This window comes from Epinephelus lanceolatus, chromosome 19 (genome assembly GCF_041903045.1).
Source record: "Epinephelus lanceolatus isolate andai-2023 chromosome 19, ASM4190304v1, whole genome shotgun sequence".
Taxonomy (NCBI): Eukaryota; Metazoa; Chordata; class Actinopteri; order Perciformes; family Serranidae; genus Epinephelus; species Epinephelus lanceolatus.
Window position 1 is genome coordinate 36,514,929 of NC_135752.1, and position 14,847 is coordinate 36,529,775.

Here is a 14,847-nt window from a genome sequence, read left to right on the forward strand (position 1 = left end):
GAAGAAGAAGAAGAGGAAAAACAGAAGCAAGGAAAATGGGAAAAAAGTAAACCAAAAAAGCAAACACTAGAGTGACTATATTTGCCTATAGCGCATCAGTAGGATTGTTATTTTGGTTATGACGGATGTACAATAATGTCCCTCAAAACACGATAATTTTGAGTCTCTGGTACGATAATCATACATTTCCCACCTGGCAACGCTGCTTTCACCCAGTGTTGGCAGTGAGATGCTAAGCTAACCTCCCAGCGTTCCCGTTTACTGCTGGGGGCTGAAGCGAACCCTCAGTTGAACTATGGATAGAACTGCATGCGTGTCCACATGACCTCAACCAACCTCAATCATCACCAAAGGGTTTTTGTGCCAAAACCTAACCATGTTAACCACAGCATTGTTGAAACGTTACGTTTTAACATGTTCACTACATAATAAGGTGCAAATGTAGCGTACAACATTTTTTCTGGCTATAGGTTGAAAAACCGATACTGTAAATCATGCAACAAAGCTTCTTGGCCAGAGTCAAACTTCAGGACGTTGCAGTTAAATGATACGCACCCCCGACATGATGAGGGTCTTAATGTGGAGTCCGCTCCCACTTGTGTGGCATTGCACTCTTAACATCACACTCAACATCATTAGACGACGGACAGCTGAAAAAAGGATCAGAGTTGATGCAGCAGAACCAGAAATATCACCTTTCTTTACTCCACACATTGCTCTTCCTCATCCAAACCTAGTGCCTACACTACCCACAATGCAACTCATCCTGCCTGAAGTTATGTGGTAGATTGTGTTTGGCTCATAGCAGCTAATGTGTGCTGCAGCAGAGACGAGCAGAGGGCGACAGAGGTCTCACGTCTTTTGTACTCCAAACCTCCAGATTTACTCTTACTTTTCAAACTTGTCAACTGACACTGACTCAAGTGACATCACTCGAGGACATTCATCAGACTTCACACAGCTTCCTCTGGAGACACTTAAGGCTTTATGCTGCTATGAAACTTTAAAAAAGCTCCATTAAAACACCTGCTGAGGGGAAAACTTTTCCAGGAAGTATTCCAGTTTCAGTAAACTGTAAACAGTAGGTCTCAGAGAGGGAAAGGAACAAGGGGTTAACGGGGACTGAGCAGCTCATGCATATGGATGAAATGACAGACCAGGTGCTGCTTGAATATCGTCTCTTTGTTTGTGTTTATCAGGAGCGCTGGTTCAGACTCCAGCAGCACCTGATGAGCCACAGCGCATAAAGAGACAGGCCATCTCTGCAGAGCCCACAGCGCTGGACCCCTCCCAGCTCACTGGCGTCACACTCAAAAGCTACTGCAAGAGCAAAGAGTGAGCACACACACACATACACAGATACACACACATATATAAACATGGACACACACACTGATGCACATGTACGACCTGTTTATGTATTTGCAGGTCCAGTGAGCTGATCCAAAGGGCTCTAATGGACAATGACTTCATGAAACATCTGGAGCACGGGCAGGTAACCACAGCTGCTTTTTAACATCATCTTCCTCATGTAGCATGATTTTAAAAACACATTTATTGGCTCATGTGTGCAGATCCTAACCATCATGGACTGCATGCATCCCACCAGCCTGACCAAGGGCTGCTGTGTCATCCAGGAGGGAGACGACGGCTCCACAGTCTACGTTCTGGAGGGTAAGATCAGCGTCAGGGTCTCTGCACTCTGTTGGCAGAGTCAGGTTGAAACTGTGTATTTCAGGTGATATTATAATGATGATGATTTGTCTAAATACCAGTTGCAGTTTCCCAGAGCCCAAAGTAATGTCTTGGAAAGTTTAGGTTCATCCAAAACACAATGAAATTCAAAGACATAAAACAGACAAAAGCTGCAAAACAAAATGCAAAAATTCGAAGCCTGAAGTCTGAAGTCTAAAATCAATAATATTCTAGTAACTATGTGTAAAATAATAATTTGAAAGGAGCCCCTGTCAGTGATGAAATGATAGAGCAGGGGCGTAATTTAAGTGGGAGACACAGGGGACATGTTCCCTGAACCATAGGATCTACGGTACGCACCATAGGATCATACGGAAACAGCCCCATACAATTTACCCCACTAAACTATAACGGTAACCAGCTGCGTGTCATGCCGACGTTAAAGGACACCTCCGAAGGGACACTAACAACTCAAAGTACACATCAAATAAAATTTCTCCAAACACGTTTCTTGTTATTTTAGGTAGTTATTATCACGCTAATGTATGTTCAAGTGTCCATTTCCCCTGATAAGTTGGTTTTAATTCGATATTTGATTCTATAAACACAGTCTGACCATCTTGAGCTTTTATTTTGGTACTTCCGGTGACCGGCAGTGTGAATTTGCATATTAGCTAAATATTCAGTTTCACCCAGAACATTTAGATTTAACATTTAACATTTAGATTTATATTTAGCATTTAGATTTAACATTTATATTTATATTTATATTTAGCATTTAGATTTAACATTTAGATTTAGATTTAATATTTAGATTTAACATTTAGATTTATATTTAGCATTCAGATTTAACATTTAGATTTAGATTTAGATTTAATATTTAGATTTAACATTTAGATTTAGATTTAGATTTAATATTTAGATTTAACATTTAGATTTCGATTTCGATTTAGATTTAGATTTAATATTTAGATTTAACATTTAGATTTAGATTTAGATTTAATATTTAGATTTAACATTTAGATTTAGATTTAGATTTAGATGTAATATTTAGATTTAACATTTAACATTTAGGTGCCACATTTAATATTTAGATTTAACTATTTAATATATTTCTAAGTTGACAAATATTGCTGTAAATGTGGTAAAAGGTGACGTTAAAAAATTCACAACACTTTTTTAAACATTGTTTGAAGCTAAATGTGGCAAAATGTTGATGTTATTTTCAGCGTGAGCCACTTTACAAACGGCACCCCATACATGGCTGCTTCTCTGTCCTGCCATGATCTTGTGGAGAAAACTATATTACAACATCCATTTACAAACTCTCGGCATACGAATGCATAAATGAAACTTGGATTATACTGCATGAGGTGTCTAAGTACTTCAGAAGAACATGCATTTTCACAAAAACGTCACTTTAAAACTGAACTGAAAGTGAAACTTGTCTGTGCTTTCGTCACAGCCAGACTCCAATTCAAAGCTTTATATTAGCAAACTTTTACTTTGAAGGCACGCTAAGCACTGTTGGGCGTCACTTCTGTTTACGTTCAACAATGTTATCAAACACAACGGAGCTAGCTCGCCCCCCCTTGTCCTCCGTGAACAAGCGATAGCTGCTAGTTACCCTGGATTTACACACCTGTTCAAGGGATAGTGCACCCAACATGAAAATTCAGCCATTATCTACTCACCCATATGCCGAGGGAGGCTCAGGTGAAGTTTTAGAGTCCTCACAACACTTGCAGAGATCCAAGGGGAGAGGAGGTAGCAACACAACTCCACCTAATGGAGGCTGACGGCGCCCCAGATTCAAACGTCCAAAAACACATAATTGAAACCACAAAATATCTCCATACTGCTCGTCCGTAGTGATCCAAGTGTCCTGAAGCCCCGACATAAAAAGTTGTTTGAACTCTGTTTTTAGCCTCATTGTAGCCTGTAGCTCTAACTGCCTCTCTCTACACCGCGCTCACGTGTGCACACACGTGAGACATGGGCACTGCGTTCATGTGTGTGTGCTTGCTTTCGCCCAAATGTTTTTGTTGCCATTTGCGGAGCCTGGGCTCCCTACAGAGACCGGACTTTTTCACAGCATATTCAGAGGACATGTAGCTAGCGGATCGTGAGGAGATGTTTGCTGTATGTGACAAAAACTTTTGAAGCTTAGGAAGACTTAGAGAGCCTTTAAGTACATTGCTAATACATAGTTACTTAAATAAGATGTGTAGACTTGTAGTGAAGCATGGAGTCTGTACATTTACTTGGTAAAGGATTTGAAGACTTCTTCCGACATTGCTTGTGCTAGCATGGTAACATTTCTAAAATCAAATATTTAGCAAAGACACGAGGATGAATTTCACTGTGCCACCAAAGAACAAGTCACCAAAAGCATTACGGTTCATCCTCAGGACAACAAACATCCAAACATTGCAATCTGTTATCTACTTATCAGTATGCTTGTATTGAAGGGACACACCAAAGCTGCCACTAAAGCAAGAAAAAACATCCTGCTCTGCTTAGTGGGACAAAAGTAATCCAAGGTGAGACACTGAACTGGGCTGATAAAGACAGACAGCCTATTTGTCTGAGCACAGGCAACACAAGATTACAAAATAGACGGCACCAGTCGGAGTAAACAGAGGCTCCATCAGAGACATTATGTGACACCAAGTACAATGTGGAGAAAATAGCAGGAGGAGACGCGTAATGTGCCGGTAGCTGAGGTGAGATCATGGTGAGGTCAGTGTCTGGTCGGTGTTTCGTGTGTTAAGTGATTAAACTGGCTGCTCGCACACATGCTGCATCAATACATGCAGAGAAACTTGTAGCTTCAGTCATATGTTCCTGACACCTTCACTTCACTCTGCTTGTTCTTCCCTCTCAAGGACAGCCAGTCTTTCACACTGAGAGGCGTCTGCTGCTGCTGTGTTGTTGTGTTGGTCCTTCAGCTCTGTCGACATGAGAGCTGTTTAAATCTGATGAACCCACATTGTTCAGTTTAGTCTCTTTGAGCTCTTACCAGAAGCTTAATCCTCTTTTAAATTCAAGGCTTCCCTTGAAGTGGTTTAGTGAGGATGGATTTGTTCACATCATATTCTCTGCTCTCAGTCAATGCGGTTTCAGCCATGCAGGCTATAGTTCTATAGGGATGGCAATGTCTGTCGATCCGTCCACCACTTCGGACTGAAATATCGACAAGAATTGGATGGATTGCCATCTTTGTTTGTGAGAACCCTCCCGACTTTGTGTTTTTCATGAGGCACAGCGAGCACTTCATCATGTAACTGGTGTCTTTTCCGATTTTGGTATAAAAAGTGTGGCCAGATTTGGCCAGGGATCGCTGGAAGCTGCCTCTTGTTCTGAGTTTTGCTCCTTCATCATTATGTCAAGGTTAAAATTTACTAGAGTAAAGAGAAGAAGTACAGTTTTTAAAAAAGAACATGAAGCACTCATTCCTTAAAAAACTGCTTTTTTACTCATCTGCACAGAAAACCTGCGTCTACAATTTGCCGAAATCAGCTGAGTAAACAGCAACACACCAGGTGTATCTTACTTTGAAGGTCCAGACACACCAAACCAACATCAAACAACTAGAGACGATGAAGGCGGACAGTTGTGTTGCCTTGTGTCTGCTGTGTCTCGGCCAAAAAGATGCACATGAATACACCACAAAGACTACAACCAAAGGCCAAGTTGCACGTACGTTCTGCGCCTGTGGGAGAGGAAATAACTCTCCATAGCAGCAGGTGGTGGTAGGCTGTATACATCAATCAATAAGGGAAACTGGAAGACCGACAGAACGGATTCAAGATGCTCGTAAGCCAGTTAGCACATTACCAACACAACCAGATGTTGACAGAACAAAGCATATTTAAGCACATCTCTCAAGTGTCTTCACAAACTCCAACTGATCCAGAGTTCAGTTCAACACATTCTCACTCCGACCTTGTCACATATCGATGTTTTGGTCATGGACTTTTCATGTCCACATACAATGTGCAAGGTACCCTGGGTGCATTTGGTTGTTGACGTCCTGGGTCACCATGTCAGGTTCTCTTCTTTAAAGATACACCTCTGTTTTCAATTGAATTTAACATTTACATACAGTCGCTTTCAAAATAAAGACACTAAGTCAGTACAACAACACAAATTGATGCTCCTTACTTTAACAGCAAACACATGGTTAGGTTTAGGCAACAAAAGGAAGTGGTTAGGTTTAGGAAAAAAGAACAGGGTTTGGCTTCAGAATCAAATGGGACGTGAACGCTGCTCTCTTGGGTGAAAGTCGGTGTTTGTTGGACCCATTCACCACCCCTCCTGCCCGCCCTACTCAGACTTTCGCCACCTTGACTTTCGTCCTTGTCCCGCCACGTTTCCATCTGACACCACCAGGCACTGGTAACTTTAACGGCAACCGGCTGCGTATCATGCTGAAGTTAAAGGACGGCTTTTTTTGTTGGTTTCTGATACTGTAAGACACTACCCAAGCGCCGGATTTCAATGACTTGGGTCCAACAAACAATGACTTTCATCCGGGAGTCCCAAAAGAGTATAAAGCCAAACTGCTCTTTTTTCCTAAACCCAACCATGTGTGTTAGTTGTTGGAGGGGAAAAAAACAACAATTTATGTTGTTGTACTGACTTAGTGCTTTTATTTTGAAAGAGACTGTATGTAAATTTTAAATTTCCTGTGACAAAAGAAGTGTATTTTCAAAGAAGACAATGCATGTAACAGGCTGAACTTGACACGGCGTCTCAATACACCAATAACCAACACACCCAGGGTACCTTGGATGTTGTATCTTGATGTGGAAGGTCCACGACCAAACGTCAATATGGCGCTCACCCACAGCGCCTGTTGCCCAATGGCCAACTGTTGGCTTGGTGTGTCCGGGCCCTTTAAGGGAATGGGAATCAATCTATGTTACAACCAAAACACACCAGTGCCCAGTTTGGAGTTGGACACACCCTACATGTACCTGTACTATGCACTTTAGACCATGAGCTATAGATGGTTTTAAATAAGGCCCTCTGTGTTTTGGTGTTTGTTCACAGAGGGAATGGTGGAGGTGTCTAAACAAGGGAAGAAGCTCTGCAACATTGGTCCAGGAAAAGTGTTTGGAGAGCTGGCCATCCTGTACAACTGCACTCGCACAGCAACTGTCACAGGTAAACACACGCCAACACACCCCAGCTGTCACCAACAAAAACACATTACTTTTCCAGCAGTCTGGTGTTCAGAAATGGCAAAAATTGCTTTTGATTTTGTCCAATCAATGACCCTGAATACACTGGTGAAGGCCACTACTGCACATCCATCAGTGGTGTTGGAAATGAAATAAACTCAGGCTGTGAGAATAAAGAACTTATTTCATCCAGTATCAAATGGAAACTGCGATGAAGGTCGACCACAAACATCACCCATGCAGAATCTTTTTCTCTCCTTTGATTAATAAACTCCAGTCTGTCTGAGAGTCTTCACATGTTTTAAAAGGCCAGTTCACCTGAAAACACACTCACAAAAAAGCCCACACATTCTTCTCACATACTGCTTTTAGAGAGACATCAGTTTTTTTAAACGTGGTTTTTCCTCTGATGTGTCTGAATGTTTGACTGACTAGTATCTCAAGACCTGAGTACATCCAAGAGACACCATCAACATTGATCGACTAACATCAGTAAGAGTTTTTTAGTGAGTGTGAGATGGGTAAACTGAAATAAAAGCACACCAGAAGCTGCTCCTTGAAAATTTATTTAGACGTAACGTTTTGGGCTCCTGCCCTTCATCAGACATTGTCTATTGTCTGTCGTTACGTCTAAATAAATTTTCAAGGAGCAGCTTCTGGTGTGCGGACTTTATCTTTTATTTCATACTTACCTTTTGGTCCAGCACCCAGCATTAAGTTTTTGGAATGTGCGTGCTACCTTTGCCTGTTAGATGGGTAAACTGACCCTTTAAAGGCTAACCTGCAACATAAATTTCCATGTATGTGTAAAAAAAAACTTTGAAGGCTCGGCTGCCGAGCCTGAACCCGCCGAACCCAAGGGTCAGGTCGGGTCCGGCGGGTTCAGGCTCCTCATAATAGACCTAGGCTATGGAACCAACTACTTATCACACCTGGGGCCCCCTTGATGGCGCCACTGGCCACGCACATGTGAGTTGTCCACGGTGACAACATGTGTGTCGGCTCCGTCGAGTGTACCAAGGGCAGCACGATACTGGCATATGACAGCAAAAAGATGGGGACCTCTACACTTAGGCACATGATGAAGGCTTGCCATGGAAAGAAAGACGAGAATCAGCCTTCAATGTCCACGTTGGTATCCTTAAAAAAAATTTTTTTGGCCCGATCTAACCTCAAACTCCCATTTCACGGTCTCAATCTCATTATGGCCATCGACATGTTTTTGTTTGTTTTCTAAGCTAGAAGTGACAATATTTGGGCAAGTGGGTGGCTCTGACTGAGAAGCCAAGGACACTGTCGGCAGACAGGCTGTCACTCACAGAATTATTCATAATTATTCATAGCTCTAAATCTTAGTAAATTATAAATGGGTGAGTTTTATCAAAATTTGTGTGTACCAGGCTGTAAACATGTTTATTTCTGTTGTAAAATTTGGCATTTTAACATGGATGTGTATGGGATTAACTTGCTCTTGGAGCCAGCCTCAAGTGGCCATTATAGGAACTGCAGTTTTTGGCACCTCCATGTTGGCTTCATTGTTTTAGCCCCAGAGATTGCCGCTTGATCAAAAGAAGCCCTAATAATCTACGCAGGGACATAGGAGACATTAGAGAGGACCTATTCTGCACATTTTCAGGTTCATACTTGGAATTTGGGTTTCTAATAGAACATGCTTTTTTTCTTTATGACTGCTTCTAAGGCATAGACTGTATAAAATAATGAATATAGCTACTGTGACATCACCCATTGGTTTGTGGACTCCTGTTTGAAGCCTCTAGTTCGGCATTTCATTTCCATCTTGGTTTTTTTGGAGCCAGAAGTGACCATATTTGGATGAGAGGGTGAAGCTGTGAAGGAGCGAGGGATGGATCTGACTCACAGACTGTTCATACTTGTATTTTGGTTTTTCTACTAGAACATGTTTACATGTTTTAATGTTCAAAAACACTTAATTTTTTCCTCATACTGTCAGTGCTGGAACATCTATAACCAAATTCTATCTGATGCACTCCATTTTAGCAACTGTTAGCACCAGTCTGCTGACATTCTGAGTCTTTGTATCTCAGTGTCTCTGCATCATCATTGCAACCAAGGAATGACTAACAAAGAATTGCGGACCTTTTAATTGTAAAATATCATTAATAAAAGCTTCTAAACACAACCACACATGTTCAGTAAAAATATGATCCAAAATTGGGAGGGAATTTACAACATCAGCATCCTAGATTACACATTTCCCTGATGTTAGCTTGTAGCTACATGTAGCAGTGTACTTGCAGGCAGAGGATGTCTGCGCATAATGCATTTTCTCCTGTGAAAAAATCACCAATACAAGCTCTGACACAATCCCATATGTTCCAGCAGGAATCTGATCCAAAACCAGGGAGAAATTAACACCAGCAACCAACATCACGTTTCCCTGATGTTAGCATGTAGCTACATGTAGCAGTGTACTTGCAGACAGGGAATGTCTTTGTTGAACACATTTTCTCCTGTGAAAGATCACCAATAAAAGCTCTTGAACACAATTGCACATGTTCCTGCAGGAATTTTTATCCAAAATCGAGGAGAAATTAACACCATCAGGAGCCAAGATTACACATTTCCCTGATGTTAGCATGTAGCTACATGTAGCAATGAACTTGCAGCTGAGGGATGACTGTGTATAGTGCAATTTCTCCTGTGAGAAATCACCAATAAAAGCTCAGAGACAAAACCACACATGTTCCAGCAGGAATATGATCCAAAATCAGCGAGAAATTAACAACATCAGCAACCAAGATCACACAATTCCCTGATGTTAGCATGTAGCTACATGTAGCAGTGTATGGAATGTAAATAGCAGAGTATGCCTGGAGCAGATGGCCATTAAGAAATCTGTCATGAGTTGACGTTAGCATGTTTAAAAGTAGAAAAAACATTGGAAACAGAGTATTCAGAACAGCCTGAAACCTGAGGTACATCCAACATTTTAACATTATGACATAAAATAAGGAAAAGCAACTATGTTTTTTTATTTCACTGTGTCTTAGAGATGAAAACTCCCTGGCTATAGTTCAGGCCTTCACTCTTCACCTCCCTGTTGATGTTGTAACTCTCTGCATGTTTACACTTTGCATTTCAAATCCCTTTATTTCCCTGGCTGACAGCCATGCTTCAGGTGATGGATTGGTTTTAAATGCCGTGTCAATCTGATTTGTATGTGTGTGTGTGTGTGTGTGTGTGTGTGTGTGTGTGTATCACTTTGATGTGCTGGAGGGATGCCTAAACCCTGACTGATAAAACTGTGCGTTTTCTAGCATCTCTGACAAGAACTTGTTTACAGCTCTCTCCCTCATTCTTGGCTGTGTGAGGTATAAAGAAGAAAATCTCTTTACAATCCATTTCACTTTAAATGAGGTCCTGAACTCACCTATTCTCTTGTCTGTGTGCCTCTCTCTGTGAGTGTCCTTGTGTCGCTCAATGCCATCCCAGTGAGTGAAAGAGAAGGAGCACATTTATCAGCACTAAAGAAATGAGTCACTCTTTGTTGCACGTCTGAACAATGAGAAAGTCCAGTTCTAGGTCCCTTTAATCTTATCCTGGACTGCAGCAGTTTTTCCTTCTTAAAAAGTTCTTGATTTAAAGCATTAAAGCATCAGGGTTTTTTTTACATTAACAGTTGATCAAAGGGTCATGAGAAAGAACCCACAGAGAATTATCACCAACTCTGCACCTCCCCTCAGCTTTATGGGGAGATTTTGTGTCTTTCAGCTACGTTCATTATTTTTACAGTCTATACCTTTGAAGCAGTTATAAAGTCCAAATGTGTCCACTCCCTATTTATGTTTCTTCAGTCTTTTAGGGTGCTTTCACACCGCCTCGTTTTCAAACTGTATGGTTTGACTAAAATGAACAATGACAGCAATATAGTCCACGATGAGCAGCGCTAAAATCAACCTGCGTAGTTGTCCCTCCATTGTGACGTTAGAAAGTGTCACATTTATCTTGCAAGTGTACTCTTCTTCAACGTTTGCTTTACTTCCTGGATTTTTCCCACATGGAAATTCTGACCAATCAAGAGCAGCTTTCTCACACAAGGCATTTGATCTGGTCCTCTTGTAAATGCTGCTGTGAGAACACGAACCCACTCTAGGCAATTATACAACTTTGTGACAACATGAGTCCCTGATTCAGAACAAAGGAGACGACTCTAGGGCTGACAGCAGCCTAAGGGTCCACTGATGATAAGAATCACAATGTGTTCTCGTTGCTGCATCTTGTTATTGGGTATGCTTGTTGTCGTTACCTTGCTGGCAACAAAATAAAAGTGGTCTCACTCTCTTCCTTTTGCTGCCCCAAATTTTTTTCAGCATTTATCCTTTCTAAGTTAGTCGACCAGTATTTTGATAGGGGTCTCTCAGCGCTAGATCAAATGAATTATTCGCACTCAATTTGTAATTCAATGACCAAAGTAATAGTCTTACTGATTTAAATAAACAACTTGATAGTATTTCCCATCTTTGCTTAGCAAGTTTTGTGCAACAGCTATTAAAGGTCCGTCCCATATAGATGCCTGTCCCAGCCAGACAGGTGGACTCCTCGTGTGAAGGTGACAACAAATGAAGTCAGTCTGTACATTTAAAGTCTCATGTGATGCATTTGGTTTGAAAACATGATCAGCATCTTTTCTGATGTAAAACACAATTAAAATTATCCACACTGCTGTCACCTTTCTGTCCGTCTCTGTCCTCATGTCTGCAGCTCTGACTGACATCAAGCTCTGGGCGATTGACCGACAGGGTTTCCAGACCATCATGATGAGAACTGGTCTCATCAAACATTCCCAGTACACAGACTTCCTCCGCAGGTACAGCTCACACATATGCTCACCACTTCACTGTTTGAAGCTCTCTCCACATGAGAATGACTCACATCTCTCACTGTAAACTCTCCCCGCAGCGTTCCCTCTTTCCAGTCTCTACCTGAGGACATTCTCAGCAAACTGGCTGATGTTTTGGAGGAGGTGACGATTCGAGAAAAAAAACACTTCTATAATAAGCTCGTAGACACACAGTATCTGTTTCTGCCATCTGTTCTTCCATCTGACAAATACGAATGGTTAGAAACGCTGTGCTCAGTAATCTGAGGTGTACATATGATTCACATCTTCTCTCTGCCCTCTCTCAGACTCATTACAGCGACTGTGATTACATTATCCGTCAGGGAGCCACCGGAGACACATTCTTCATCATCAGTGAAGGACAGGTGAGGAAGAAGGATGACAAGTGAATGGAGGGCTTATTAGGAGGTGAAAAGAGAGCAATTAACAGAGAGGGGAAGAGGAAGAGAAAAGGTGATAACAGACATCAGAGGTCAGGTGGTGTCTCGGTTTGAGTCTGGCCTACGTGGTTCCAAGGGGGGCGATTTAGGTGCAGTGCCCATCCATTATGCACGCCCTACACCTCCCTAAATTAATGTTCAAGGGGAAAAATGGTGCATAGACTGTAATGAGTGAAAGGTCATCGTGAGTATTAAGGAAAGTTTTCATGAGCATAAGCTGCTGCTTCAACCCCAGTGCCATGCCATTGTTCTGGTGGCTTGTTATTCTGGAACCCTAATGCTCCGAGATACATCCCATCAGACCAAAAGCCCAATTGTCCAACAGCCAAGTATCTGTTTGTGTATATGGTTGTAGGAACTGACGTCCAATAACTTACCAACAGGGTAAGCTTCTCCCAAGTGGAACATAACAACAATGTGCCCCAACAGAAAACTATTGTGTCACATCGAGTAACATCAGAGCTCTCTGTCCACATTGAATCCATTAAAGATGAACTTCCTGTCACTTTATGTAAACAAACCACATCAACTACCTATTAGCCGTGTGCTCAAGATCAGACTGGAGACCCAACCACTTAAAAAATGGATGAGTTCTTGCCATCTTCTGACTTTAAAACAGAAACACACGTAATATGATATTTACTGGCAATGACACAATAGACCCTTTTAGGGCTGACATCACAATGGCGTCAGTTTGTTAGCTGGAGGCAAAACCTGCCTCTCCCCCACTAGACTCACAAGTCAGTCTTGAGACGCTTTGCTTAACTAAAGACTGATAACTTTCTCCCTGATTTTGTGTTTAGATGGGCAGATACAATTTCAGAGTTTAAAAAAACTCCCTACGTTGCAGAACCAATAGTAAATCTGCAGGGCGGTCCTTCGGTGGCTCGCTGAACTCTTGTGCTTGTAAACATAGTCCCACTAGAAACACGTGTAGCGGTACAAAATGGCTCAGCCACGCTCGCAGAAAACGGCGTCAAAGTTAGTGGATGTTTGTCGCGTTTGCGGCAACACATTCTCGCCAACTAAAAGAAACAAACATAATCTTTTACAAGGCCATGACTCATCCGTCCAGCCGGCTGGACTATAGAGGGAATCGCCTTGTTGTTTACAAATACTTCCGGGTAGAAAACCAGCAGAGCTTTTAGCTATATATATATATATATATATATATATATATATATATATATATATATATATATATATATATATATATCACATTTTTCACATCACTGTATCACCGTTTAGACTAATCCGATGTTTGTAAAGTCTATAAACACAGTGTTTGAACAAACATTACTATTTCTTAGCTGTTAGCGGTGTCTGTTATAGGTAATAAAAAAATATTTCTTCCAGCGGATATCTTAGTTACAACATGATTGAGCTAGCAAAGCAGTTTTGTGTTGCTATGTGTGGTATTTATTCAGTTTTGGGAAACCACAATGTCTAGAAAGCATCAGTGGCTGCAGCTGACAGGGACAGCTAACAGCAGCAGCAAAGCTAACATCAGGACGTCATTTGTTAAAAGCCTCCCGTTGTCGGATACGACATGAAACTACTCCAGTTAGCTCAATCATGTTGTAACTAAGACATCCGCTGGAAAAAATATTTTCTTCACGGATGAGCACACGTTTGATAAAACGGAGTTTAATCTCTCGGCATCCATTTTCAAGCTCTCTGTGTGTTTGTTTCCTTGCGGACGAGAAAAGGAGGAGCACACATTTCCAGGAAGGCGTGTCCTTTTCAAAAATGCAAGAGGCGTTGCTTTGTTGCCGGCCGTTTTTGCCAGTGTGTTAAACACACTTTAGAAAGGAGTGTCCCCAGACTATCAGAAGGCGGAGACTACTCCCCCACAGGGCTGTAGGCTACAAAGGAGTCTTAAAATGTCATCTTGTTGTGTTACTGGGAGCCAGAATAGAAGGAGTCATGGCTCAAAAGTTAGATTTTATGGCTATGGTTAAATGCAATAAGACGAAAGGACTGGACGATGAAAAATGCTCACATGTGCAGCACACACTTCATATCAGGTTAGGGAAAAAGTATTTCCTGTTGTAGGGATGAATAACGTTATGTGTATTAAGGGTTATCATGTCCACCTCATCAGACACTGGGGAGGGATTAAGAGGAATATTGGATTTCCCACTGAGTGAGAGCATACGGGTTGGCCAGTCTGATCCCGTTGGTCAGTGTTTACTTATTCAAGTAACACTGGCGGTCCCGGAGAGTGAGTGACCTGACATGGTGCGTTGGTAAATTCAGTCTGACGCTCTACACTAAAATGAGAGCCCTGTTGGTGGAAGAAACGGAGCATTATTTTTCTACATGAATGAACCAACGGTTAAGTTAACCACACATTCAGACAACGCTCCAAATTTACCAACAGTCCAGTTTGTGTCAAAGTGCGCTCCAACAGAAATGAGTATTTCTGAACGCATCACTCACATCATCTTCCTCCACTGTCTAAAGCAAGTCAACAGAACTTGCTAGCTAGCACTAACTAATGTCTGTGGAAATTGTTTTGCCTCCAGCAAAGCCCCGCCCACCAAAAGGCGTCATACTGTTTACTAACAGTAAAAGGGTCTATATAGCCAACAGCAAGTAGCCTAGCTTGTAACTGGCGATGGTCATTTAGCTTATTGGA

At 41.7% G+C, this 14,847-nt stretch overlaps 1 protein-coding gene across 1 annotated transcript in view; it reads left to right on the top strand.

Annotated features, from left to right (window-relative positions):
• LOC117269399 (cGMP-dependent protein kinase 1-like) overlaps window positions 1–14,847 on the top strand; it is a 31,075-nt gene that overhangs the window by 5,544 nt on the left and 10,684 nt on the right. Inside the window, exons 3-9 of the mRNA XM_033646388.2 lie at window positions 1,200–1,335; window positions 1,429–1,495; window positions 1,575–1,674; window positions 6,754–6,867; window positions 11,628–11,733; window positions 11,826–11,889; window positions 12,054–12,131. Coding sequence (XP_033502279.1) covers window positions 1,200–1,335; window positions 1,429–1,495; window positions 1,575–1,674; window positions 6,754–6,867; window positions 11,628–11,733; window positions 11,826–11,889; window positions 12,054–12,131 — 665 coding nt within the window. The remainder of the gene's footprint in view (window positions 1–1,199; window positions 1,336–1,428; window positions 1,496–1,574; window positions 1,675–6,753; window positions 6,868–11,627; window positions 11,734–11,825; window positions 11,890–12,053; window positions 12,132–14,847) is intronic.